The sequence below is a fragment of the Leptinotarsa decemlineata genome, unplaced genomic scaffold (genome assembly GCF_025532065.1).
Source record: "Leptinotarsa decemlineata unplaced genomic scaffold, Ldec_3_MD MMD2_tig00000010_RagTag_RagTag, whole genome shotgun sequence".
Classification (NCBI taxonomy): domain Eukaryota; kingdom Metazoa; phylum Arthropoda; class Insecta; order Coleoptera; family Chrysomelidae; genus Leptinotarsa; species Leptinotarsa decemlineata.
Genome location: NW_027412538.1, coordinates 13,398,181 through 13,425,332, shown reverse-complemented (window position 1 = coordinate 13,425,332; position 27,152 = coordinate 13,398,181). Strand labels below are relative to the sequence as shown.

The following is a 27,152-nucleotide window of genomic DNA, read 5'->3' as shown; positions in this document are numbered from 1 at the left end:
CAAAGACGTAAATCGCGTGGGTAACATCTTTCAGGTATTTGATTTAGACCTGAGTAAAAACTGATGCCAAAGTTAAATTTTGAATATAACTATAAATAAAATAATTCCATATAATGCATCACACTGCAAGTAATTTTATTCTAGGCAATTTCTTTTCCATCCTGTTTACTTATTAATTGCTTATTCAACATTGTATTCAAAACTTCATCTTCCTGTACGGTGCAGACTGAATATTTTCTTTTTTGAATTTCGTCATTCCATGTTTGTACTTTTCCTGATCCGAAAATCAAGTAAATCACTGTGGAGAACGTATATATTCCAGCAGTTAAGTAAAACACATACTTCCACTGTTCAGGATCTTCCTGAAAAATGAAAAAATTAATTTCCTTCCTAATCTTTTTGCGAAGGATTCGTAAGACACCAATAAACAATCTAATAATCTGAAACCAAGAAGAAAAATATTCAGGAAGAAGTGTACATTCCAAATATCAATGCAAGTGTAGAACCTCTATTCATTCATTCCACTAGTTTTTAAAACCCGAATGAAATCCAATCTTCAATACTGATAGTTTTGTGTCGCTAGACTGTCTTATACCGGATGATAACGGAATTTTTTCAAGGACAAAACACAAGCACTACAGAAAAATACTTAAGCCGCTCTAATAGTGTATGCGAAAAGTATCGATTCACATTGTATTTGAATCGCTGGAGATTGAATCCATTTGGAAAAAAGTTTTCAGAAAATGTATTCCACATAAACCCAGTTCTCCAAATGGAAGAGTTCTTGAACAGTAAAGTTCAAGGTGTACTGAATTGAACCTCAAAACTGTGGGAGAAGTTATAGTATTTCCAATACCAATTGGAACAGCACAGAGAGAAGGAATTCCCATCTCGACATAGGCGCCGGCATATTATTTTTCAGTGGTAGTTTTTCAGTTACTCATTCTTACAATCATAGCAATTGATCACCCCATAAAAAAGTTATCTCAACTGAATTTTTCCACCATGGGTAATTATGGAAAACTTCGAAATTCAAGGTAGTTGATTTCCGAGTCGAAAACTCTAAAATACAATTAAAACACAAATAATCACAACGAATTCTCGTCAAACATATATTTAGAAAAAAATAGAGGCCAACAAAATTGCTAGAAAAATCAAAATTCTTCTTCGCTATATTCGGATGAGGTGGAATCATCATCGTGTTGAATAACGATCGGATTTATGAAACTTTGCACAAAATATTTGTTCTCTACTTTTATAACGGGGGCCACACAGTTCTTCCACACATCACTATTAACTACTTCATTCACCACTCGCCTTATATTGTCAAGCACTACAGCATTCAAAGTCGGTGACTGATTACATTTCCGCAAGCTTTCTTTCATTGTGACCCAAACCATTTCAATTGGATTGAACACACAATAGTATGGAGGCAAATGTAAGAGAATATGACTACGTGTTTCACACATCGAATCAATAATAGACTCTTTTTTGAAATTACGTTGTTTTATGGCCGCCAGTAATACCTTTTCCGTTATATTCTTTTCGGGTATTTCCATGTCATGATTTCGCATGAAATCAACAATATCTGCTTTTTTTGTGTTATTGTTTGGTATTGTAGTCAATAATCGAGAATGATACGAAGCGTTATCCATAACAATAACCGAGAAAGGTTCAAAAGTCTGCAGAATACTGGTGTGAGTTCATATGCGCACTATTCAAGTACGACAACGGGCACTTCATCAGAGCCAAACGCCTTGTTGATATTGAGCTGTTTAAAAATTCGCCTGACAAGACGCTGTAGAAAAGTAATTTCCGGAATTGTGGATAATAGTATGAGAATAGTGGGAGTTGCCTTTTCGAGAAAATAGGCTGTGTAGTAGTACGCAAATTGTTCAGATAGTAGATTTGTTTTTTCTATGGCTGCTGCTGCAATTGAACCATCCGCTTGTGTTAGTGGTGGAATTGTGAATCGTCTATGGAAATATCGTCGAGCAACTTGTAGTGACTAAGCTCGAAAATCTTGATTATACAGGGTGTAACTTAATAAGAGTAAAACATTTAACGAGGTGATTCCTCATCGAAAAAAAGATAGAAACTTTCATATAAAGAACTTTCATTGGAGCATACCTTGTTAAGATACAGCACCTTAAATGGAGTACTAAAATTTGTATAACAATTATTTTGACAAGTACTGAAAAAGGTACAATATTGAAATTAACCTGACGTTTTGTACTACCAAAAAGACACTTAGCCAGTAATTTATTTGGTTTAACCTATGACTGTAAGGGGTGGAAAACGCAACCCATAAAATTTATTTCTAATGTAACTTTTTTTCTTGTTATTTGTTTACCATTTAAAAATTTATTTCCGATAGCCTGTTTCACTCTAAACAAAAAATGTCTCTTAGGTTTTTTGCTCAAAATAGACCAGTTCGCAGCATCAAATGCGAACTGGTTTTCGTTTATAATGAAACAGGCAATCGGAAATGAACTTTTAAATGGTAAACAAATAATAAGACAAAAAGTTACATTGGAAATTAATTTTAGAGGTTGCGTTTTCCACCCCTTACAACCATGGGGATAAACCAAATAAATTTCTGACTAAGTTTCTTTTTGGTAGCACAAAACGTCAGGTTAATTTCAATATTGTAACGTTTTCAGTGCTTCTGAAAAAAATTGTTGTACAAATTTTATGTACCCCCTTTAAGGGGCTGTATCTCAACAAGGGATGCTCCAATGAAATTTCTTTATATGAAAGATCCTATCTTTTTTTCGATGAGTAATCACCTCCTTAAATGTTTCACACTTATTTAGTTACACTCTGTATTTTCCAAACTCTAATATTGAAGTATACTTCTTTCACAATACACATGCACACTACCTATTCATTGAAGTTCTACCAGCTTCGGAATTATAGTAATAATTATTATATCACTTTTCACCAGCACGTACTTTATCAACAACAAAGAAGTCTACTGTCAACGGCCCCAGGGCTGCCAACATCATAGATATCTGATAATTGATACCGGTAAGGACACCGGAATGGTTCGGCGAAAGATCTAAAGAATTAACAACAGCCCCACTATAGTTAGCACTGACGAATCCGAGTGCTACTATCAACAAAGCAACACATTTTCCTCCTTCGCCTGCTCTACTATTTCCAAGCAAAATCAAAGCTACACACGGAATCATTGAACCTGAAACAAAAAAAAGCGAAAATTCGTGGGTACTACAAGCGTAACCTGAATATTTTATTATGTTGTGTGTGTGATATCAGGAAGAAATGAATTATTTATTGAAGTTATATTTCTTTTGATGCGTTAGGGAAAAATTATGATAGTAAAGTTTTACGACGCCCGCGCACACCGTCACGAAACAATGACATCCTGAAGTTATCTTATTCTTCAATTTTTTCAGTGTTAGGACTAAAATGATGCCTTTATACGCACATGACACATCTATAGCTGAAGAAGCTCGAACACTAGAGGAACTCCAATGGAAACTTAATGCTGTTGTAGACCTTTTCATAGCCTGGTGAAATTCCAACAAAATTATTGTGAATGCAAGCAAATCAGTATTGATTCAGTAAGAAGGTCACAAAACATTATTTCAATCTTTTTGTTAATGATGAGTCTATCAACCCATCAGAATCTACATAATTTTTGGGAACTTGGGTCGATCATAATCTCAACTGGAAGAAACATCAAAGAATGTATATTTTCAAGGCCGGAGATAACTATGTGAAAGCTACTTTCCGGATTGTTTTGCCGTGGAAGAAACACATTGATTATACGTGTAAAAAGACCTTAACAACTTTTTTAAGCTATGCTTCAACTCAAAGAAACTCTAGATAGAAAGTCCCTCATTGAAATGTATTATGCCTTGGTCAACTGTATCATATCGTTGAATTTAAGTTTGTGGAGAAATAGTAGCGATACCAATCGAATTTTTCATTAACAAAAACGAGTAATACGTTTAATTTTCGACTCAAAGTGAAATGAATCCTGCAAGACAGCTTTTTGTTAAGTGGTAAAAGTTCTGATACAATAATACATTACAAGAAAAGGTAAATTATTGAGGCGCAAACAACATAAAACTAGTTTATATGAAAACACTCCTTATATGCTGTATCAAAGTTTTTCAGTTGTCTACCCTCTTGTGTCAAAACACATACAAACTTCAACAAAATTAAGAAAGAACTGAATAATTTTTTGAGGTCATAACAATTTTTGTTTATGTGAATATATGTTATATTTAAAGTGTATTCTACTATTTTATATGTACTGTATTTGTTTCCATAGTATAAATGTATATTTTTGTAATTTTTCAATTGACGATTCATCACTTTTGTGATCCACGGGTAATAAATAATTTAATTGGAATGTTGTGAGTTTGAAAGATGTATGAATACTTAAAAACTGGAGGAGAACAAATAATAAAAGTTGTTTTGAAGAAAGACGTCAATAAGTGATTACTTATTGAAAATATAGAATGTTGATGGTTCAAACATTTGAAAATGAGTATCGAACTATTTGGATAATTTAGTTGAGCGTTTTTTTCAATATACTAACCCATTACTCAGTGAAAATGAATAACACTATTCATAATGATTAATTTCTACAATATATATTTAAAATTTGTAATAATATTATCGTGAATAGAGTTAGGTGTTCAACCAACTCATGAAAATATTTGATTCTGATATTTTCAATGAATCATACATTCATTTTCTATGAGATTTCTGATCTTTTGTCACGTTTTTACACAACACACTAATGTTAATAAAAAAAACACATGTCGGCCACATTCAAATTGGTGAAATTCAATTTTGGGATTCTATATCAAAACTGATTCGTTGTTGAACTGTCACATTATTAAACTTACTCAGAATTATCATGATCTTCCTGGTTTTTCCAATGCTACAAATATTTTTGGTAATCAATAAATTCGCTACGTAAATGAAAATGTAAGATGATAACCATTTAGCGAATGAGGGTAAGGAACTCAAAACACCATTCTGGAACAAAAGCAAAGATTGCGTTCAATTAATAATCAAATAAGAGATCCTAATGAAGTATTACAATATATTAAAAACTGAAAACTCATCAGCCATGACCCTTTTATGCAATTGTTTCTATTCGCGTTGCGCGTCCGAAACGAAGCATTTCCGGACACAAGTTCATATAGACTTTTTTTCTTAAAATTGTCTCGGGAATACGTCACTTGAATATTTTAACGTACTTAAGTTACACCCTGTATAGTTGAATACTGAAATTACATGCTGCTGTTGAGCAATAGCAGAAAAACTCCAAAGGATTCAAATTCATACATCAGTATAACTTGGCAAATTCCTGAAATCTGTAACATCTCACATTCATCAAATTCCTGATAAATACTTCATGGCGTACTGTAAATTTTATATTTTTAAACGAAAGAGGAGAAGAAATGGATAAATTATCGAGATTTTCTCTCCGCAGACTCTATTCTTGCTGTGCTTGCTCAGGGCACATGATTCTCGGACCCAATGATCACTTACCCCACGGTGTGGGGAGTGGTCGTTGGTTGATAATGCTGGCGCGCCCTCCCGAATGTATCGGGGCTTCGGGGGATAGGGCCTGACCAGCGCAAACTACGATTATAAATTTCAGTACATTATTGAGGTAAGCAGAGTTTGGTAAAATAAACGTAGGAAACCTCAAAAAGCTCGAGAAAGCATGTCTTTGAGGAGTTTCAACTAGAGTAGAACACAGTTTTCATACAATAAAAGATGAAACATAAAAAAATAAACCAAAACTTAACAAAAAAGTAACAGATCATTAACGTCTACAAAAGTCGGGTCGTGGGTCCAAAAGAAAGAAAACTCAAATGTGCTGCTACATTCCCTCTTGTTCATAAAACAGGACATATGCCTCCTCACTCACTAGTGATTTTGGCGAAATTGGGAACAAGTGTGAATCGTTGTATTTATGTCACGTGCCACTATATGAGTGTCTGCAATATGCTGTAACGCCCGTTGTACGTAGTCCCACGGTGTTTTGAAAGTGCATACAGATTATAACGACAAGGAGCCACACATTGTCCGCTGCATAATTGCTCATATCCAATCCCTCTGAAGAAAAGTCGATAGAATCTTCCCGTTGGAGAGAATCTTTTCAAATGAATTACTAAAATACGAGGAAACATATAGATTGATAAAGACTTTGTACAGTTACTTAAAGTGAGAATCTCTGGAAGGGAGATTGACTGGCAAGCGCGGGTAAAGTACCTCGGCCTTTAGATAGACCGCAGGCTCACTTGGAACCCGCACATCATGTGCGTTAAATCTAAGATCGAGGGTCGGATAGCCAGTCTGTACCCTCTGATCAATAGAAAGTCTAAATTAAGCTTAAAGAACAAAATCACGATCTACAACACGATGTTCAAGTCTGTCATCATGTACGCTTCAGGCGTCTGGGGACAAGCGGCTCCGACTAACATTTCCATTTTGGAAACGTTGCAAAACAAGTTAATTAGGATGATTGTGAATGCTCCTTGGTTCGTGCGGAACGAAGCCATCCGCAGAGATTTGCAGCTGCCTTCCATTCGGCAGTCCATTCAGTCGAGAAATGAGAGAGTTTTCGAAAAAACGGAAGCTCATGAAAACCCGCTAGTTAGGGAAGCCACAGATTATGCTGTAGACGACCCCTCCCGATACAGAAGGCCCCGACACTCTGTCGAATGAGGCCCTCATGTCCTCCGTTAAAGGATGAATAACTTTTCCATCCATCCCACCCCAGCCAGGTAGGGGTATCCCGCGAAGGGCGGCACTGATGTCTAAGGACTTCATGCCGTCAACCACTCAGTCATGTACCTATTGGTCCTTCTTGAGACCAACATCAGCCTAAAGGGTAAGGGAGCTGGTCTCCAATCCTGGATGAACCCAAGATGATCGTCAGTGTGTACAGTTACTTCTTTGCTTGCACCTCGAACACATTGGTTTTTCATCTCCATCCAGAGTTTCCTCTCTTGTGAAGGAATCCAAGCAATGGACAAACCCAATTGGCCAGTTCCTTGTGGTATGGAAAGAGATGAATCCCAGAAAGGATCAAAGGTTACTGATAGTGTCCACAGTGTGTGCACTTCATAGTGGATTTTATCTGACCAACGGAATAGTCTACAATCTTAGAGTTGTTCAAATTCAAGTATCTCAGCTAGGACTCTTGTGCTTTTCTGCTGTCGCTAAATTTTTCAGCTTAACATTTGCAATGATTTCAAAAGGGAACCTCAAAAAAGCTCATGAAATCTTGTCTTTGAGGAGTTTCAACCCAATATTTAGAATAATTTCAAACTTTTATTGACTGGGTAAAGGGTCAATGAGCAAGCATTATGGATAGAAAGAAGGAATTACTAACCCAATGAATGCTGGATTTCGAGAAAGACTTCTGCAACTTTCAGTACTTACCGATTTTATGTTGATTTTCATTGTGTAATTCAGGTAAGCTGGAATTTGTGAAACTAATGTGAAATAACCCCAGATAAATGATAACTCTGCTAGTACGAGTGCCCAAAAACATGATGAGGTAAAAATTTTAATCCAAGGGGTGGATAAATTCTGTAAAATATGGAAAAATTATATTATAAAACGGTATGTTACTTACATGACATCATAATAACTGCAACTGATAGAAAAGAGTACATCTACAAATTCTGAAACGGATTCTATAGCGGAAGTGACCACTACAAACCAAACACTCAGTATTGCAAACACCCTTGGCTCTTTCTGAATACAAAATTTATAAAATAGGACTTCATACTATAGAAGAAGGGCTACATACGATTCCAAATGTTCCTTCACCTTGCAATACCACAGAACTTCGATCATCTTTAGGTTCTATCTTATGGATGCTTCAAGTTTCAAGTTTTTTTTTCAAGTTTTATTCAAGTATTGCATCTACAAAAAAATATTACAATACGTTTACAAAATGGGGTTAGATTTGCTCTCTGAGTAAAACATACCTAGGCATAGTTGCCTCCTTTTATACAGGGCTCGTCAAAAAAAACTATTAGTATTGCACATAAAATTATCTTAAAAATTATCTTAAAAATTTTAAAAATTTTGGCCGGCAAAGATTTACAAGATAAAAAATAAAAAAATAAGGTAATCAACTCTAATGTAAAGCATAACATCAAAACACCTGTATATTCAATGTGTGCACGTATTTTTTACCAAAATTCTGAAAGACATTCGACGAATTGTAGAGGGATAGCAGCAAAAGCTGAGTGTATTCACTATCGTTGTATTTTATAGAAAGTTTCCTTATTTTTTTGAATGTACTGGTATTTCATTGTAAAATTTTGGACCGAAAAATAGAAACGTTCTCTGGGTTATAGCTTTTCTAAATGTATGTATTGCTAATTCTTCATTACTAGTTTGTCTGGTTGGTTGGACAGATTTGCTTCGAAGTGAGTATTTAGTTGTGTGAACTCGAAATATACATTGATGAACATACAAAAGACTGATTGGTAGGATTTTTGTTTCTTCATATAGTAAATTTGTGGAATACTGTTTCTTTTTCTGAATATGATTTTTAAGACGAAATTTTGTATAATATGTAGAGGACGTAAGGTGTTAACGAAGGCTCCTCCCCATATTATAATACTCTATCTAAGAATGGATTCTACTAGGGAAGTATAAATCATTAGTAGATTTTTGCGTGACAGGATATCTCTTAAAGTGTGAAATCTGTGCAGTAATGCTCTCAGTCGTTTATTTAAAATCGAGATGTGCTCGGTCCAGCGAATGTGCTGATCCAGAGTCATTCCTAGGTATTTTATTGACGATACTCGATCTATTTCTGGGCAGGTACATGTATTTGTGTCCGTGCAAGTTGTTTTGTGAAGGTTTATAGCAGGGGTCTCCAAACTTTGAAGCTTTCGGGCCATAATGATTTTTTCAGTTTGTTCAAAGGGCCAATTTCTGCCCTTAACTATATTTCTAGACTAGGATAGTCGCAAAGTGCGTGACCTGAGCAAACTTACGCTTTTTTTGCATTTCAATTATTATTGTGAATTGTGACACTTAACGACATCTATTGGCGAGTGGTGGTACTAAGTACTATCTTTTTCAGCTACCCGCTAGGTGGTATTAGGCGTAATTAAATATTTGGAATTACCGCGTTGGTTCGAGAAAGTTATGGTTCTAGCTAGTGTATTCCGATCAACTTGAGATGGCAATAATAATTGCTTATAAAAAGGCTAGCGGCGCAACTGCGAGTTAGTCCATAGGAAAGGCGAAGGAAGCGAAACTGTCTATTGTGAAATAAAGCAACACCCGTCAATAAAAATATTTTGATTTGACTTGTTTTTATGTGTGATTTGTTAGTATGGAAAAGAAGCGAAAAATCGAATGTGAATGCAGAACGTTCCAAGAAAAATGGAACTTTCAGTATTTTGTGATTGAGTCCAATAATAAGCACTATGTTTAATTTGTAATAAAACCATAGCTGTTCTCAAAGACTATAACATTAAACGACACCATGAATCGAAACATCTTCAAAGTTACTCCAAGTATACAGGAAGTTTGCGGAAAAAAAAAATTTGAAGCTTTGAAACGCGGACTCAAATCGCAGCAAACCATTAGTCTTACATTGTATCATTCATCAACAATCCTTGTGCGGAAAATGTTTGGATATGTCTGAAGTTCTAAAACCAGTCATATCAGTTGTTAACTTCATCAGATCCACTGGGCTGAATCACCGACAATTCCGCAAGTTTATTCAGCAGATTGGAGAAAATGATTTACCATATCATACTGCCGTACGCTGGCTTAGCTGCGGAAAAATCCTTAAGCGCTTTTTTGAACTTCGAGCAGAGATCGAAATTGTTTTAAATGAGAAGCAGCGCCCTTTTGCCGATTTAGAAAATAGTGAATGGATGTGGAAGTTAGCCTTCTATGTCGATTTGAAAAATTATATGAACGAACTGAATTTGGGATTGCAAGGAGAAAATCAGCTTCTCCCTGATTTATACACCAATATCAAATCCTTCAGGCAGAAAATAATACTATTTCAATCGCAATTACGTAAAAAATGTTTCACACATTTTGAAACATGTGAAATATTTAGCCACACTACAGAGACTGAATTTTCCGTCAATTTTGCAATTGAAATTTTGAGTGCTTTGAAGATAAATTTTAATACTCGTTTTTGAGATTTTGATGTCATTGCGAATGAAATTAAGCTTTTTCAAAATCGTTTTGATTCTGACATTGAAACCCTGGCCCGGAAGTCCAAATGGAAATTATTGATTTACGGTGCAGTGATATGCTTAAGAACAAATATCAAAATTCATCTTTGTTGGAATTTTATAAGAGTCTTCCACTGGAACAATTTGATAATTTGCCTAAATTTGCTCGTGGGTTGTCTTCTGTTTTTGGTACTACTTACTTATGTGAGAAAACGTTTTCCAAGATGAAGTACACAAAGAATGTTTACAGATCTCAATTAACCGATGAGCATCTTAAATCTCTTTTGATAATTGGTACAAGCAAAATTGATCCACAACTACAAAGTATTGTCGGTGGAAAACCACAATTACATAAATCTCATTAGTGTTTTTGTTTTACTGTGATTCATTTCAATTATTTGTTAGTTATTAATATGCTTAAACTTAAATACTTAAGTTAGGTTTTCTTTGTCATCATTTCTGTCGTTAAGTTTTACCTCGCAAGTAAATAAAACCGAGTAATTATCATTCTGTGTTTTCTTCTCCAACTCATCACAGCAATAGTAACAACAATTAGGTAGTCATTGGCTGTCGCGGATCAGATTGATGACAGTAAATCATTGGCTGTCGCGGGCCGGATTGATGACACTGGCGGGCCGGATTTGGCCCACGGGCCGTAGTTTGGAGGCCCTGGTTTATAGAATAATCTGAGTCTGCGAATAAATTGAAATATATGACACTAACATCGGTTGAATTCAAATCTCAATCACATGAAATTAAATCTAGTTTTATTTTATCCATTTGTGAAAATTTGTGTGCAGTAAATCGATCCAAAGTAGATAAAAATACGAGATTTTCGGCAAATAGTATCATTGCAAACTTATTTACATTAGTGATTGATCTGGATGTTCTATAATAAATAAAAATATACGACTCCCAAAGCTCCGCAAACTATATTCGCTGTAAATAGGTTGTTAATTTTACTAATTTTTCGTAAAGCACACGCACAACGTTATATATTTTTTTATGGACCAAAACTGTACAATATTTTGCCACATGATATAAAAACTATAAACGCCTTGCCAAAGTACAAAAACACTATAAAAAAAATTATATATGAAAATAAAAATCTGTTAAAAATTTTCTAACAAAAACAACAAATCATCATTCATTGATAGTATCACATCTCCACTATCTCTTTTGTTAGAATCAAATCCTGATGAATCTTGATGAAACAGTTAAACCAGTTCAGATATATTTCTTCAAGGCCACAAAACGAGCAATTGAATTGCTTAGGTGGGTTGTTTGTTTTTGAAGTGGAATGAAACATTTTTGAATTATAACATGGTAATTTTGTAAATTATGTTATGTGAATAAATTGAAATTGAAATTGAAATTGAATTGAAAATCATACTAAATACCCAATTACCTTGTTATCGGTAGAAAACGAATATGTTTCAATGAATGTTTTTTCCTGCATACTGATTGTTGGATGATCGGCGGGACAATTACTGCCGATGAAACAGAAAATAATGGCCCATACTAGTCCTGAACCATTAAACACATAGAATACCATGGGCCAACCATACGAACTTCCCGCGATATAACCACTCAACAACATAGAAATCACAGTTCCGATTGCCGAACCTGAAGATAAACAATTTTTGATAAGTCACACATTCGGAATATTCGGGGTACTTCACGGTTCCAATCTAGGCCATCTATTGTTTCATCCATTCATACAATAATCTGATTGTTGACCATAGCAGTGGAAATTTAATATTTGTTGGCTAGCATGGCTCATACGATGTTACCAGATACGATTCCTAAATGTTCTGCCGGTTTGACCAATATATTCCACAATTTGATTTATATACTTCTGATTTATCATATTTTTAAACTAACTTTCGCAATGTATTATCTGTTCGATATGCAATTTTAATATCTTGTTTATCCAAAAATGAGACCACTTTTTCTGTTGTTTGTCAAAAATATGCTGTTGCATAGACTTTTTTTGAAATGTAATATGTCTATTGATTTAGCTTTGAATCCGTTGTTTACTGCAATTTGTTGAACGATATTGAGTTCTTTATCAAAATTATCTACTGAAAGAGGAACACTGACAAATCTACAGTGTGTAACAACGAAAACTTAACAGAGCCGGTTTTGAATATGAAAAGTAAGATTTTAAAAAAAGCTCGGACACGTCGATTTTTAATTAAAGGGGGAGACCTTTCAGACTAATCAGATTTTTTGTAGTACGCACCCCCTCGGAGGTGCAATATATGTGTAATATAGGTCCCAAAACACTCCCCTGAGGTACCCCGAAAATGACATCGCGAGATGATGATACTGAATCCTTTATTTTGGTTACCTGTTTGCGTTGTAATAAATAATCAGTCAGCCATAACAAAACAGTTTCCCTGATACCAATACTTTACAGTTTATTTAGTAATATGTGACGATCGATTGTCCCAAAAGCTCTTTTAGGATCTAAAAATACGGCTATGATATAATGCCCCTTATCTATTGATTCTTTCCATTTTGATATTGTGACTTGTAATGCAGACTAACATGAATGATGTTTTCTGAAACCTGACTGATGTTTTAGTAAAATATCATTATTTTCTAGATATTCAATGAGTTGATTATAAACTGCGAATTCTAATATTTTTTCAATACAAGGCAGAGTGTTGATTGGTCTAAATTCCCAGGATTTATTTGTGTTACGGACTTTCTGCATTGGCACAAGGACACTGGTCTTGAAATCCTTCGGGAATCTGCCAGTGCTCAAAGATGTATTTATAAAATGCAACAATGCATGACCTGTAACACCATACGTTTTTTTTTTAATAAGTTTGCAATTGAATATTCCACTGCTGTATTTCATTTCCAATCCGTTGATCAATTTAGACAGATCTGCTAACTCCAACACTTTGAATTTCTCGAAGGAGTTGTTAATCAATATAACATTGTTCTCATGAAGTGAATCAGATTGATCAATAGTGTTCACAATTTTTTGTACGCCATCAATAAAATAATTGTTAAATGATTCTGCAATATCTAGATTATTTTTATGAATGACTGACTGACCGTTTATTTTGAAATAAATACCATCAGTAAACGTATTGCTATTCGTTTTTAGACTTATAAGCTGTCTGAATGTTTTCCACATGATCCTCGGATTTGACCTATTTTGATCAATTTTATCATAATAGTTTGAATTGAAGGGGTTATATTTTTAGGAGTGATTAATTCTTGGGAAAGAAAGTTTTTGGCTTTCTACTACTCCATCTTGATACACAAAACAAGGATGAGGGAATCTTCCAAGGAAAGGAAGGAAGTAATCAATTCTAAATTAAGTAACTCTATACATGGATGTGTAGAAAGTTACTTCTTTGCATGATCTATACATCCATGTATAGAGTTACTCAATTCAGAATTGATTACTTCCTTCCTTTCCTTGGAAGACTCCCTCATCCTTGTTTTTTGTATCAAGATGGAATAATAGAAAGCCAAAAACTTTCTTTCTCATCATAATAGAGTATTTTTTCTTTGAGTAGACTATTTGACTTCAAAGTGTATGATCTTTCTGGTGCAATTGAGTCAACAACTGACTCACACTGACTTTTGAAGTCTTCATAAAATATATCTACATCAACACAGCTCAACAAAGTTACATGATATCAAACTCAAGTTAATCCTGTCCATATTACAATCATTGAGGTTTCTGTATGTTTTTGTGATATTTTGTGTTACATATATATTGCAATTACTCAAATTGACTTTTGTTAATAAATGATCAGTTAACTTTGGGGATCATGAACGACAGTATTAACATCAAAATTTGTTAGTACATAGTCATCAATGGTGTTGCTTTATTGAGCACACCTGATTATTTGAGTTCCAGTTTGTTCAATTCCAAGCATGTTCAACATATTTTTCATTTTTGTGCAATAATATTCATTACTGATATGTCAATCACTAGCAACGCTGCTTTTTGCTGTAGTTGTTGTAGTTATCTAATGTCTGTCATTTTCAGTTTAAATAAAAGTCTTCACAACAGATTTTTCATTGACTGAAATCATTTACACATTACCTGTGAATACATGAGAACTCATTCTACTTCTTTCACTGATAGGTAACCATTTACCCAACAGAGTGTATGTTGCAGTTGGCATCACTGCATGAAAACATCCTTGGAGAAATCTACAAACTATGACACCTACGTCGCCAGTCAGAGATGCAGTGGTGGGAATCATCAAACCCAATAGTGAAGACATCATCATTGCCCCAACCATGAACCATTTGGGTCCATAAGTTGTGACGATCCATCCAGCCGCTATTTGGGGTAATGTGTATCCCCATAGGTACATCGAAATAATCATATTCTGGTTTGTCCACTCGTAGGTCTGGGAAAAAATAAAGTATTCTGCATTTATTGATACTAATGAGCCGTTTCATTGTTATATTGTATAATTGTTATTCATTTGTTAGATTGTTCTAAAAGTTTTGTCCGTTTGAATGTCATGTGTCGTATATTGACTAGCAAAGCGCCCTGGCTCCGCATGGGTGCAATGCCGACACTAAACATAAATTCATCCTCCGGAAATTTATGAACATAGAGGAACAGAGATGAAAAGTTGACTTCCTTTTATGAACGAGCGTTTTTCCTTTGCGGTTGGCGCCTCACTTGAAATATACGAAAATCCTCTCTTTTTATACATCTACAACATAAACAGAACCTACATACAAAATGTCAGCCTCCGAAAATATGGCGGTGTGGAGAATCAGTGAGGAAAAGGTAATTTTCAACACAACTAGTGTTGCGTTGACTGAGATATCACAGTTTGAAGTAGAGTCATGGAAACGGGCAAAACTTTTTAAACAAATCAATGCTTTTGAAGTAGTAATAAGTAAATTAAATTCCAATGAACAACACGGACATGATTCTTGGATTTTCATGACAAAAAACTGTCGTATATTTTTTTAATAATTTTATTTATTGTCCCTTCTACTGCGATAGCATGTGGAATTCCATATTCTCTTCGCTGGTTTTCTAACGCTGGCAAGATGTAGTTATCTGTGAAGTTGCCTAGATGCACGTCAGAAATGGGTTTTTCACAATCTTGCTATCGTTACTTGATGTTTTCTCATCGGAGATTGATTTTTCTAAAGAAGTGCCAATTCTTACTGTACTACACGATGTTCGCTACACGAGTTCCTCGATGGTAATGAGCTCTCGTCCCACTCCGCCGGCTGATCTACTGCGCATCTAATATTCAGAATTACAGCAAGATTTGACAAACTGTTGTTTCTGCTTGAAATGTCGAGGTGACAGAAAATTGCTTATCAAAAATATCAAACCAAAATCTTCGTGCCTGAATAAAATAATTTTTTACCATATATCGATATTTTGATCCACCAAACAACATTGATAAGTGTACTGTTGAATTAAATTCGTAGTTTCAAAACTTTATAATTATTATCCTGGATAGTATTATTAATTTTCATCAAGTGACGGGTATTCAAAAACCTGAAGAAAGTGTGTTTCTCCTATGAAAGTAAGATATACGAGTATTAAAATTGAACTTACTGGAATTTGTTTGTTGGGATTCGCGTTTGGATCAGTCATGGCCACTAAACATATTGCCATACTGTGCTTAACAGCGTTATAAATGACAACTTCAAAGAACATCATCAGTAACTGTTGATGTCTTTTGCCAAAAGTTGGACCTACAAAATAAAAAGTATTAAATAATACCAATGAATCATAATCAATTTCGTAAACTGCTGGTTTCTCTACATTCTTTCAATATTAATGTCACATTCAATAATTTTCTACTTTTAATGTTTGTTTCATTGTTATATGTGATGGAAAACTGAATTATTCAGAGTTTCTACCAGATCTTAGGAATACTAGAGACTCAAGAAGGTACTGAATATGTATCTGTATCTGTAGAGTAGGGAGGGTGACTGTTGCTACTAATCGGCTGTGATAAGAAGCGTTATCCATTACAGTTACCGAATTTGGCTCGACTCGTGAAAGAAGGGATGCAAACCATCCTTCAAAGCGTTGGGCGTCCATGTCTTCGTGATAATCTCCCGTTTTTTTTTGGATAAAAAACGCCACTCTCGCTACCTATATGGGCGACAATTAGACGTTCCCCTTTACCCGGTGGTCCGCGTAACCCTCTTGATAAACCGTCCACAAATGCTTGACGATAACTAGTTACAGTAGTGTCTTGCCAGATCTTAGATACTGTTTCGTCCACGTTTCGTCTTTTTGTCAGCAGAACGCATTTCCCTAATAGAGCGAAGATATCTCCGTCGCCATGAGATTATATCTTCTCTTTCTATTAAGACAGATTTACGGGATCGTTTTGCGTATAGTACAGTGTGTAACAACGAAAACTTAACTTTTGAATATAAAAAGTGAGATTTAAAAAACAGCTCGGACACGTCGATTTTTAATTAAAGGCGGACAGACTAATCAGATTTTTTGTAGTACGCACCCCCTCGGAGGGGTGCGTCCGACGACCCTTATTTACATAGGGAAAGTATGTCGAGTGGCACCTTGTTTTAACGGTCTTTCGAATACCTTTACATCTCTGTTTAAAGAAAATTTTTGTAACGATTAGTTTTCGAGATAATTTGAAGATTTAATGGTATTTTTATTGAGTTCAACTCTTTTTAAAATAAATCAAATTGTTTTTAAGGTACAATTTACGTTCAGAACTTTCATTAGAAAAATAAATTTTTGCTTTTTATGACAACCTGCTAATACGTGTCCATTTGATTTCGTAAAAAAGTAAGAATTATTTGTTTATTACGAGGAGATTTTTTCGGGGGATGGGGTTGGTTACCACCCTTACATTTCAGGTATATTGAGTGACACCTCCTTATGAAGGTTGCCTTTTGACGTGGATATTTTATGCTTCTGATAAAAAAGTGAATCATACTAAAAACTTACCTACACAACGAATACAACCTACTGATTTCCTTGAATGCTGATGACACAGAAAAGTAAAAAAAATGTTTAAGGGTTAATAAATCCCAATAATTGTTTTTAAAGCACACAAAAAAATGTAACATCTAATAAGGGTAACTCACATAGGAAATTTAGAGTGAATGTTCAAAATGTGCGCCATTTTGCTCCATGCAACAATAAAGATTTTGTTCGAATTTTGCCCTTACATTATTCCACATCTCAGGAGTTATAGCCCGGCATTCATCAATAATTCTACGACGTAATCCATCCAAACTGGCTGGCTGTGTAGCATAAACTTTAGACTTCAAATATTCCCACAAAAAGTAGTCCAGTGGTGTTAAATCTGGTGATCGTGCTAGTCATTCAATTGGACCTCTTCTGCCAATCCATTGTCCTTCAAAATGATTATTCAAAAAATTTCGAATCTGCTGGGCAAAATGGGGTGGTGCACCGTCTTGTTGAAAATGGATAAATTCAACTTGACATCTTGGATACTGTTCAATTATTTCAACTGTACGAGGTTGTATTGCCTCTTCAAGAAGTTGTAAATAAGAATCACCGGTTAAATTTCCATCAATGAAAAGTGGACCTATAATATGACTGCCTAATATTCCGGCCCAGACATTCAACTTTTGTGGATGTTGGAAATGCATTTCTGCGTATTTTCTTGGGTTTTCATCTGACCAATAACGGCAATTGTGACGGTTCACGCAACCATTTAAATAAAATGAGCTTTCGTCCGAAAAACAGATGTTATAACGTGATTTCTGCTTAGGTGTTTACCAGGGGTTTGCTCGTTGAATAAAATTGATGTTCTGTTAGCATTTTGGTCGTTGTCAAAAAATAAAGCAATAACTGAAACCCTTTCAGCAGTAGTGTAAGGAATTTTTAAACAAATAACAATACACGACCCGTTTAAACAAAACAATCGAACGATGTACTGATGAAAACTGGAAGAAGAGGAGTGGGAATTGATTTCAAAAAAGGGATTTTATTTAACAAAAAACTGATACGAAGAACTGTCCGAAAGTTACCGAGTGTATTATTATATTATTAATGTATTATTAACATGGCAATTTTAACTTCAAATCATCTCGAAAACTAATCGTTAAAAAAATTTTCTTTTAACAGAGTTGTAAAGGTATTCGAAAAATCTTCAAAAAAAGGTGCCACTCGACCTACTTTCCCTATCTAAATAAGGGTCGTCGGACGCACCCCTCCGAGGGGGTGCCCAGCAAACACAGTTTTGTGAAATTAAGATGAATGTTTCATAATCAACAATACGTGTTATCTAACTTTGTTATGTAAAACTCACATCCCTGTTATGGCGAAATGTCCGCCATAAATACAACCTGATTTTTACATAAGAATAATGCCATTATTTTACATATATTTTATATAATTTCAGTAAGTAAATATAAACAAAGATGACACTCGCTCGCAGAAAAACTCGGAATTATTAACTGGAATAAACATCCTTCAAACCAAAATTTCCTGACCAAACTCTGCCTCCACACTTTGTTTTGTAAAAAATTCTCATCAACAAAAACATAAATATCAACGCATCACGTGATAAGAATGTCTCGAAAACTCTAGCCTCTCCCACAGAACTTCACACAGACCAACATATAACTCGAAAACTCAGAGAGACTCTTGTCTGTCAAAAAGTTAAGTACGTCTGGATGTTACCAACTTACACAACGAACGTAATATTGAAGTAACAACTTCACGTGTGAGTTAAGTGAAACATAATATACCATATTGACGTAAGTTTTTACATATTAGCTACGACATATTTACATAAAATATTTATGTAAATATGGGGTTGAAGTATTTTAGAAAGGTAATGAAGTATTTACGTAAATGTATTACATAAACATGTTCCGTTAATTTTATGTCATATTTACGTAAATGTAACAAGTGTGTTTGCTGGGTGCGTACTACAAAAAATCTGATTAGTCTGAAAGGTGTCCCCCTTTAATTAAAAATCGACATGTCCAAGCTTTTTTGAAAACTTACTTTTTATATTCAAAAACGGCTCTGTTAAGTTTTTGTTGTTACAAACTGTATAAATTTTAAATCTTCCTTTTATTATTTTCCTTAACTTCTCTTTGCTCATTTTTGGAATGAGATCATTATCCATTACCTTTGTCCTAATGGATACGAGGGTTGGAGCTTTATTCTCAAAAAAAGAAAGAATGAATGGTACAGCGTACAGAATTTTTCTTGTACTCGTCCAATTCAATTTTTTTTCTAACATGGCAATGTACTTTTGGAGCTTGTACAATCCCAGTCACCTTTTTTCACGTACAATGCGTTCAATTGTCGACTCGTTAAAAATGAACACTGGGCTACAGCTTCCACTGTACGGAGTGTATTTTTAAAATTTTCGTACACTCTACAGACAATCTGTTTTTCTTCTAACGACTTAAACTTCCGCTTTCTTTATACATTGCTTGGACGTGCTACGGCATCCATCTTAATACTATGAAAATAATAAAATTCAATCATATTATTCAGCTGTTTGTCAGTTGTTTACTTACCTCAAAAACGATTTTAAAGTTGATGTATTTTGAAAAACACTTTATTGTGAGATTTTCACTAGAATAGATTAACAAATCCGCAACACGTGTTTCGCTGCACAGTAGATTTTTCAAGCGTGTTCACTAACACACTGAATTCTACATACATTGTGATTTATATATACTTTTCAAAATATTACTATCTATCTAGAAACTAATAATATTCTAGGAAATAATTAATGACAGTTATACCTGAGTTTAACGAACATTTATACCTGAGTTTAATGACTAAGTCAACTAATTATCTCACAATAAAGTGTGAATGTGATGAAAATCTATGATAATGTATTTTGAAAAACAAGTATCGGCCAACTCTATCTTATATTTTAAAGTTAATAAATATAACAGTCTATTTAATGAATATGTATAATAAAATCTATTTAATAAATACAAAACAAAGTCACCTTCACAAGAAACAGAACACACTACGCCTATGCAGATAAGGACGCTTGATAATGACAAAACCAAATGACTAGTTATGGCATTTTAGGGACGCAAATATAATAGACCTGCAAAGTGTTGATCAGTTTATCGATGTTTCAAAGTATTTAATGAATTGGTTCACCTCTTCGTTCGTACATCCTATCGATATGCAAAAGCTATCTTGTTACGGGGGTCAAATTTTATGGAATCATTTTACTTTTCAATTATTTACAATGGCGATGCATAGACAATGAAAATGACTCCGGTAAGAATTTAATTCTAACATTTAACAATGTTGCCTTCAGCTCTCAGTTCAATTTGTATATGAGTTACCTTCAATTGAAAATTGTTATACAACTTCTTTAAATTTTATCCGATATATGCAATTTTTGGAGCCATTTTTTTCTATGGCTTGGTTTTTGTGAAGCTGCTGTAGATGTGTGAAAGCATCTGAAGCAATTTCTGAGTTCATTTCTTTAGATTTGTTTACTGCCTATCTTCAATCACAACCCACTGACTAATAAGAAAGTTTTTCTTCCTTATTAAGAGGAATCGGGCAAATAGGTCTTTTCATCACCATTTTTTTGTGCGCATGCGTCAGTATCAGCTATCTTTTCCGTACTGTTTTTTGTAAACAACCATGTTGAAGAGCCCGCAACTCATGTTTTAAAAATTAAAATATAAATTGAAGTTTATTAATTCTAAAAAAAGTGAAAAAAAGTAGTAGGTCAAAATAATCAGAAAAAAAATTTTACACTCCATTATAATTATGTTATCTGTACAGACAAAACGGTGTTGTTATGGAGTATGTAAAAGTGATACACGATACAAATCATTCAAAACCAACACATACTACCTATTTTATACATTTTCCAAAGCCTCATCTTGAATATCGCAAAAAAATATTCAAATCATCAAGCAAATTACATGATAAATCATGTGCATTATTGCATTTTTGACTGTATATATGACTGAATATATTGGCATGGGGTCGAGCAAGAGAATTCTTGAGAGTGTTTGTTTCCCAAAAGCGTTTAGTAAGACTGATTTTTAACTTGACTTATCAAGACAGTTGTCGATCTATCTTTAAAGAAAATAAAATTCTTACGGTGCCTGCTGTGCACATTTTTCGATGTATTATCTTTGCCAAACAGAATATAGATAATTATCCGTGTAATACTGAGAAACATGAATATAACACCAGACACGGCACCTTATTGAAAATTCCTACACATAGAACGACATTCTATGAGAGGTCTCCGGATTATAATGCAATCATATATTACAATAAACTAGCAGAATCACTCAAACGGACTGGAAGTAACATCATATTTCAAAAGAAAGTTAAAGACTTGCTATTAGAGAAATGCTACTATAGTTTCCAAGAATTTTTAGACGATAATTTCCGAAAAATTAAATATGAACTAGATCTGTATACGTTTTTTATATTTTAATTGTGTATGTGTTTATATGTATGTATAAATTTATTTCTTTTTTTTTAATGACGTCTTGTATAAATATTAACATTTTTAAATTTATACCTAGTATTAATTCTGATTATCAATTGACTTACCATATATACACTATGTATCGTGAATGGTGAATAAAATATTATTATTATTATTATTATATTTCATAAATTCCATATATATTATGTTGTATTAAATATTTCCCTCTAATAAAAATTACTGAACATATTCAATTCAGTATTTACATATTTGCCTAATTAATAATGTCATATATAGAGCCTCAAAATATTAATGACTTGATTTATTTATTACTTCCATAAGTAATACTCTTGTCAACTGAAATATATTTTCAATTATATCAAACAAATTGACATTATTAAATAGAATAAAACTGTAAATACTATTTAGCTCACTTTTTTCCTTTCCATCTTTTTAATTGTTCACAATTATGAGCCTCAACTGAATTATACACAAGTGAAACACCATCAATGGTTTTTTCAAATAATTTATTCGTTTGTAGAGATAATATTCCTTATCCAGCTGTTGTTGATTAAAACAGTACAAATGTTTTGAATTACCGCCATTTCAATATGACAGCTACGCTTGCGCTCGTCTTATGATGAAAAGGCCTATTACGGATATGCAGTTGGTTAGTACCACGTCCACTAGATGGAGTGACATTTTATTGTTCGCTCCAACTTACGAATTATGGAATATCATTGACTTAAGGTCGATGATGGCCACTATCTTGCACTGATGAGTGGCTAATGAGCAGCAAACCGGTCTGCATATGTGCCCATTCCAAAATTGAAGGTCGACTGACTAATAAGAAATTTTCTGATATTGTATCCAGCCATAATTTTTCTTATCTTTTCAAACAACCTTGGGGATAATAGCCAACAGAGCACTGATTGTAATGGCTTCTCTCTGCTTACAGAACTACTACCATATTCTGGATAATGCTTCTTCTTCTAGATTCCTGGATAAACCATTCTGTTCTTCAACGAACCAAACTCTGGGCCTTTTTTGGGCTCCCTCGTTAGCTAACATTTAGATAGACAACGTTGCAAAACCAAGCTAACAGATATGAATAAAAACTCCAAAAATTACTTTTATTTGATACCATATGAATGAAAGTTGAAACTGAGAGCTCGTTCGAAGTGTGTATTGCCATGCATCATGCAAAAACACACCAAGATAGGAATGGGTAATAACGAAACATTTTTAACCCTTCAACATAAAATCAAGTGGTTGAAAGCGCAAGTCATCTACAGGGAGGTGCACTAGTTCAAAATCAAGTTTAAAGATGCTACGTATGACCTATATTCGCATTTTATCGTGGACTTGAATATCACAAATGGAAATACAGCCACCTTCACGGTGACAACAGTAAAATGGGCCGGATTATTTTTCTGAGTTTTCACCAATTCAGTTTGACATTGTACCACTCCTTATTTTGTGTTTCTGTTCATCAATGAAAACTAAACTATAACATACCACGACTCAGCTCTGAAGCTTCTGGAAGATTTTCATCATTACCAAAAGATTCATCTCCATTTGCATTGGTGGGAATTGCCTTGTATGGCGATGCTTGTGCCATTTTACTGAAACACAAAACAAATTTAATTTTTTTGGTCTATTTCCAGCTTACACTAAATGATGTCGTTAAACGACTTCCGGTTGGTTTTTCTCTACGAATTCATTTTGAATGAACGCCGCCGAAACAGACAAAAAATCATCCAGGCATTTGGTAAAGATAGTGTTAATGAACGCACTGTTTGACGTTAGTGTAGTTTACTCACTTGTTACGACCTAAAAAGGTTTTCAAATGGTTTTTGAACGTGACAAGTTTCTAATCTATGTCGATTTGGCGTGGTCAGATAACAGAAATAATGAGTTGTGAAACTGATTATATATGAAACTACTCATTCTCATAATCAAGTAGAAACGGAATGAGTAAGTGGACTGATAAAAATAGTTTCTGCGATTTCTTTCATTATTTTTATCAAAAATTGTTTTTTTAATTTTGTGTATTGGACTAATAACATATCAATCATACGAGGACTGTTCAAAAAATTAGATGAATGTTCACATTTCGCAGCCTACATACATTCAGTCAGCGATTTTTTTATCAAAAATAAATCAATGGAAGTAGCCGTTACAGTCCACTCATTTAAGGTTTAATCTGCGAAAAAATTCCTACTGAGCTGAATTTTGGTATACACCTTCATTTTGGCGTTTTAATGAAGATGTGAAAAATCGTGGCGGCTAAAAAAGTTATAAGGGTCGAAAGGTCACGACCTATGGCTCGGAAGTTAATAAAGATCATTACAAAAATTATTCCTCATACGAGTATCTACAAAAAATGTCTCTTGCATTTTTCTGTAAAGTTAACCGTTTTCGGACTAGGGTATCGTATACCTATATACATGAGTAGGAAAGTAGGGATTCAAATAACAGAGTGATATGTGAGTAAGTAGTTAGGTTAGGTTAGGTTAACTTAAACTAACTAGGTTAGGTTAACCTAACCTTACTACTTACTCACATATATATATATATATATATATATATATATATATATATATATATATATATATATATATATATATATATGTATATATGTATATATATATATATATATATATATATATATATATATATATATATATATACAATCGATCGCTTCAAAAACACTTAACTAACTTTCTTCGAAAGCTTCTGACAATTCCTCTTCCATATTCTCTGTTTCACTATCACCGTCGTCATTTAAATCAATAATGAATTTATTTCCACCACTGATATGTAGAAAGCTTGTAATGCGTTATCTGTTACGAAAGCTGCAGTTACTTTGACATCTCTTTTTGACGCATCCGTGTAATTTTTTTTACACTTCAGTTGCAGAGGCAACTAAAAAAAATGCAAATAGTTTCGATAGAACTATTATTATTATAAATTTTAAACAATAATATTATAGAAAATACAAATGGGTACAAAAAATTACTTATTGATCTAAATGAGGTTGTCAAATACTTATAGCCTACATTTCAGTATGTTGTCCTCCACGTTCAATACAAATTATGGTCCTTCTACTGACATCTGTAACTGCATTTTCAATAAATCGGGGATTTATATTTGCACGGCACTCGCGAATGGTATTTTCCAGATATTGTATGTCAGTAAATGGTATACTTCGGTACACTTTTTGTTCCAGGTAGCCCCACAAGAAAAAGCTTAAAGGCGTCAAGTCGGGTGATCTAGGTGGCCAATAATGTTCCCAGTTACGTTGAATAACTTTGCCTCTGAATATTTATTGGAGGGACTGTTTTACGACAACCATGTGATGTATTGGTGCGCCATCAAGCTGATATCGGTCGTATTTAATATTTAAAGGCATATTATCTAAAACTTCACTAACCTCGTTATTTGAAAGGTTGATATAACCGACGGATGATAAATTTTCCCTAGAGAAAAATGGCTCTTATTTGGTCGTTAAGTATCCCACACCATACATTAGTATTAAAGGAATACTGATCACCACATTCAACTGTGAAATTGGGATTTTCTTGGGCCCACCATCGGCAATTTTGAGAACTTTTTTGAAGGGAACGTTGCCCCATCTGTTAATAAAATTTTATAAGGAAAATTTACGTTTTCTTCTCTCTCTCCTTGAAACCAGAATGAAAACCCCAAACGGACATTAAAATCTCGTTCTTTCAATGTGTTAATAAATTTTGACTTGTAAGGCCAAAATTTATTCTTCAATAAAATTTTTCTCTCTTGTAATCGGTATTTTTTTTAATATCGGTTATGCTCGTTTGCCCGTGTTCAATAAATTTTAAACAAATGTTAAGCTGGGCCTCCTCATCATATTCACTTGGAGTGTGCTTTTTCTTAAATTGATTTGCTACGGATCCTGTTTCTCTGAATTTCGACATTACCCTTGACATATTAGTATGTTGAACATTTTCTCCTGGTTGCCGTTCATTAAAAATGTTAGCTACTTGCCGGTATAGTGTATTCTCACTACATATTAAAACTATTTCTATTCTTTGCTGAAGAGACAACATTATTGCAACATCGACTGTTAAAAATTTAACAAGTAAATCAACAACTTGACACTACCATAGCATGCATTTTGTTTGTCAAGACCTACTTAAAAATTTTATTCAACGTGATTAAGCATCCTTACCGTCATAGTTAGTGTTTATAAATAATCTGTAAATACTGAATATTGAAATTTTAATGTAATTTCAACTCTAGTTATTTTTTTTAATACTTATTGCAGTTTTTGAATTGTATCTGCTTTTTCAAAATTGAAGGTACTGACGTTTGTTTAAGAAAATAGCTAAGTGATTGAAACTTTGCACCAGTCATGTTAAAATTTTTATAGCACAGTTTTAATTTCTCTCTAAAAATGTCCGTATAAGTAAAAATTTATCAGAAAAGTTGAACTCCATGATGAGTTTGTTATGTATACTTGAATTGATGACAATTAACCGAACTTGTTTTTTAAAATAAAGGGGATATCTGTCACTGAACGTTAGTGGGTCGCAGTTGGCCGCATCATTTCAAGTTAAATTTAAAGCACAAACAAGTGTCGAAGTTGAACTTCATTGAAACTTTTCGAAAAAAAAGTTTCCCATATGGTGCGCACCATATGGGAAACTCATTGGTAGATTATTTACTTTTCTAAGAGGGAAAGAATTAGATTGATAGTTGAAAACATTCATTTAATTTTTTTTTTTTCGATACAATGAGAAATTACCAAACTTTTGTGATTCTTTTTTGGAGAAAAATTAAAATTTGACCAAAGACGTAAATCGCGTGGGTAACATCTTTCAGGTATTTTTGATTTAGACCTGAGTAAAACCTGATGCCACGGTTAAATTTTGAATATAAATGAATAAATAAAACAATTCCATACACATTGCGAGTAATTTTATTCTAGGCCATTTCTTTTCCATCCTGTTTACTTACTAATTGCTTATTCGACATTGTATTCAAAACTTCATCTTCCTGGACGGTGCAGACTGAATTTTTTCTTTTTTGAATTTCGTCATTCCATGTTTGTACTTTTCCTGATCCGAAAATCAAGTAAATCACTGTGGAGAACGTATATATTACAGCAGTTAAGTAAAACACATACTTCCACTGTTCAGGATCTTCCTGAAAAATGAAAAAATTAATTTCCCACCTAATTGTTTTGGGAAGGATTCGTAAGACACCAATAAACAATCTAATAATCTGAAACCAAAAAGAAAAATATTCAGGAAGAAGTTTACATTTCAAATATCAATGCAAGTGTAGAACCTCTATTCATTCATTCCACTAGTTTTTAAAACCCGAATGAAATCCAATCTTCAATACTGATAGTTTTGTGTCGCTAGACTGTCTTATACCGGATGATAACGGAATTTTTTCAAGGACAAAACACAAGCACTACAGAAAAATACTTAAGCCGATCTAATAGTGTTTGCGAAAA

The 27,152-nt window shown here is 33.8% G+C and overlaps 2 protein-coding genes across 7 annotated transcripts in view; both read right to left on the bottom strand.

The window, feature by feature from the left end:
- Positions 1 to 111: 111 nt before the first annotated feature.
- Positions 112 to 26,775, bottom strand: LOC111512808 (putative inorganic phosphate cotransporter). 2 transcript variants are annotated; one of them, XM_074171503.1, is made up of 9 exons: positions 26,648 to 26,775; positions 23,168 to 23,274; positions 15,802 to 15,941; positions 14,305 to 14,617; positions 11,635 to 11,852; positions 7,444 to 7,593; positions 4,887 to 5,019; positions 2,955 to 3,199; positions 112 to 362 (listed from the first exon to the last, which is right to left on the bottom strand). In XM_074171503.1, the coding sequence occupies exons 2-9, from the start codon at positions 23,268 to 23,270 to the stop codon at positions 141 to 143; spliced, it is 1,524 nt and encodes a 507-aa protein (XP_074027604.1). In that variant the 5' UTR covers positions 23,271 to 23,274; positions 26,648 to 26,775; the 3' UTR covers positions 112 to 140. The 2 variants fall into 2 exon arrangements, with proteins under 2 accessions (XP_074027604.1, XP_074027603.1); XM_074171502.1 differs by lacking the exon at positions 26,648 to 26,775 and adding an exon at positions 23,473 to 23,612.
- LOC111516670 (putative inorganic phosphate cotransporter) overlaps positions 26,594 to 27,152 on the bottom strand; it is a 35,846-nt gene continuing 35,287 nt past the window's right edge. For 4 of the 5 annotated variants that reach the window (XM_074171496.1, XM_074171498.1, XM_074171497.1 and 1 more), the window contains one exon: positions 26,594 to 26,836. In XM_074171496.1, the coding sequence (XP_074027597.1) occupies positions 26,615 to 26,836 (222 nt within the window). In that variant the 3' untranslated portion in view covers positions 26,594 to 26,614. The remainder of the gene's footprint in view (positions 26,837 to 27,152) is intronic. The other variant, XR_012464587.1, reaches the window with a different exon arrangement.

Excerpts from the sequence above, each read along its gene's own strand:
- LOC111512808 (XM_074171503.1), bottom strand. The coding sequence starts at position 23,270 with ATGGCACAAGCATCGCCATACAAGGCAATTCCCACCAATGCAAATGGA. Across the intron at positions 14,618-15,801 it reads ATCCCAACAAACAAATTCCA|ACCTACGAGTGGACAAACCA; the intron begins GTAAGTTCAATT and ends ATTTTTTCCCAG. Across the intron at positions 363-2,954 it reads ACTTCTTTGTTGTTGATAAA|GAAGATCCTGAACAGTGGAA; the intron begins GTACGTGCTGGT and ends TTCATTTTTCAG.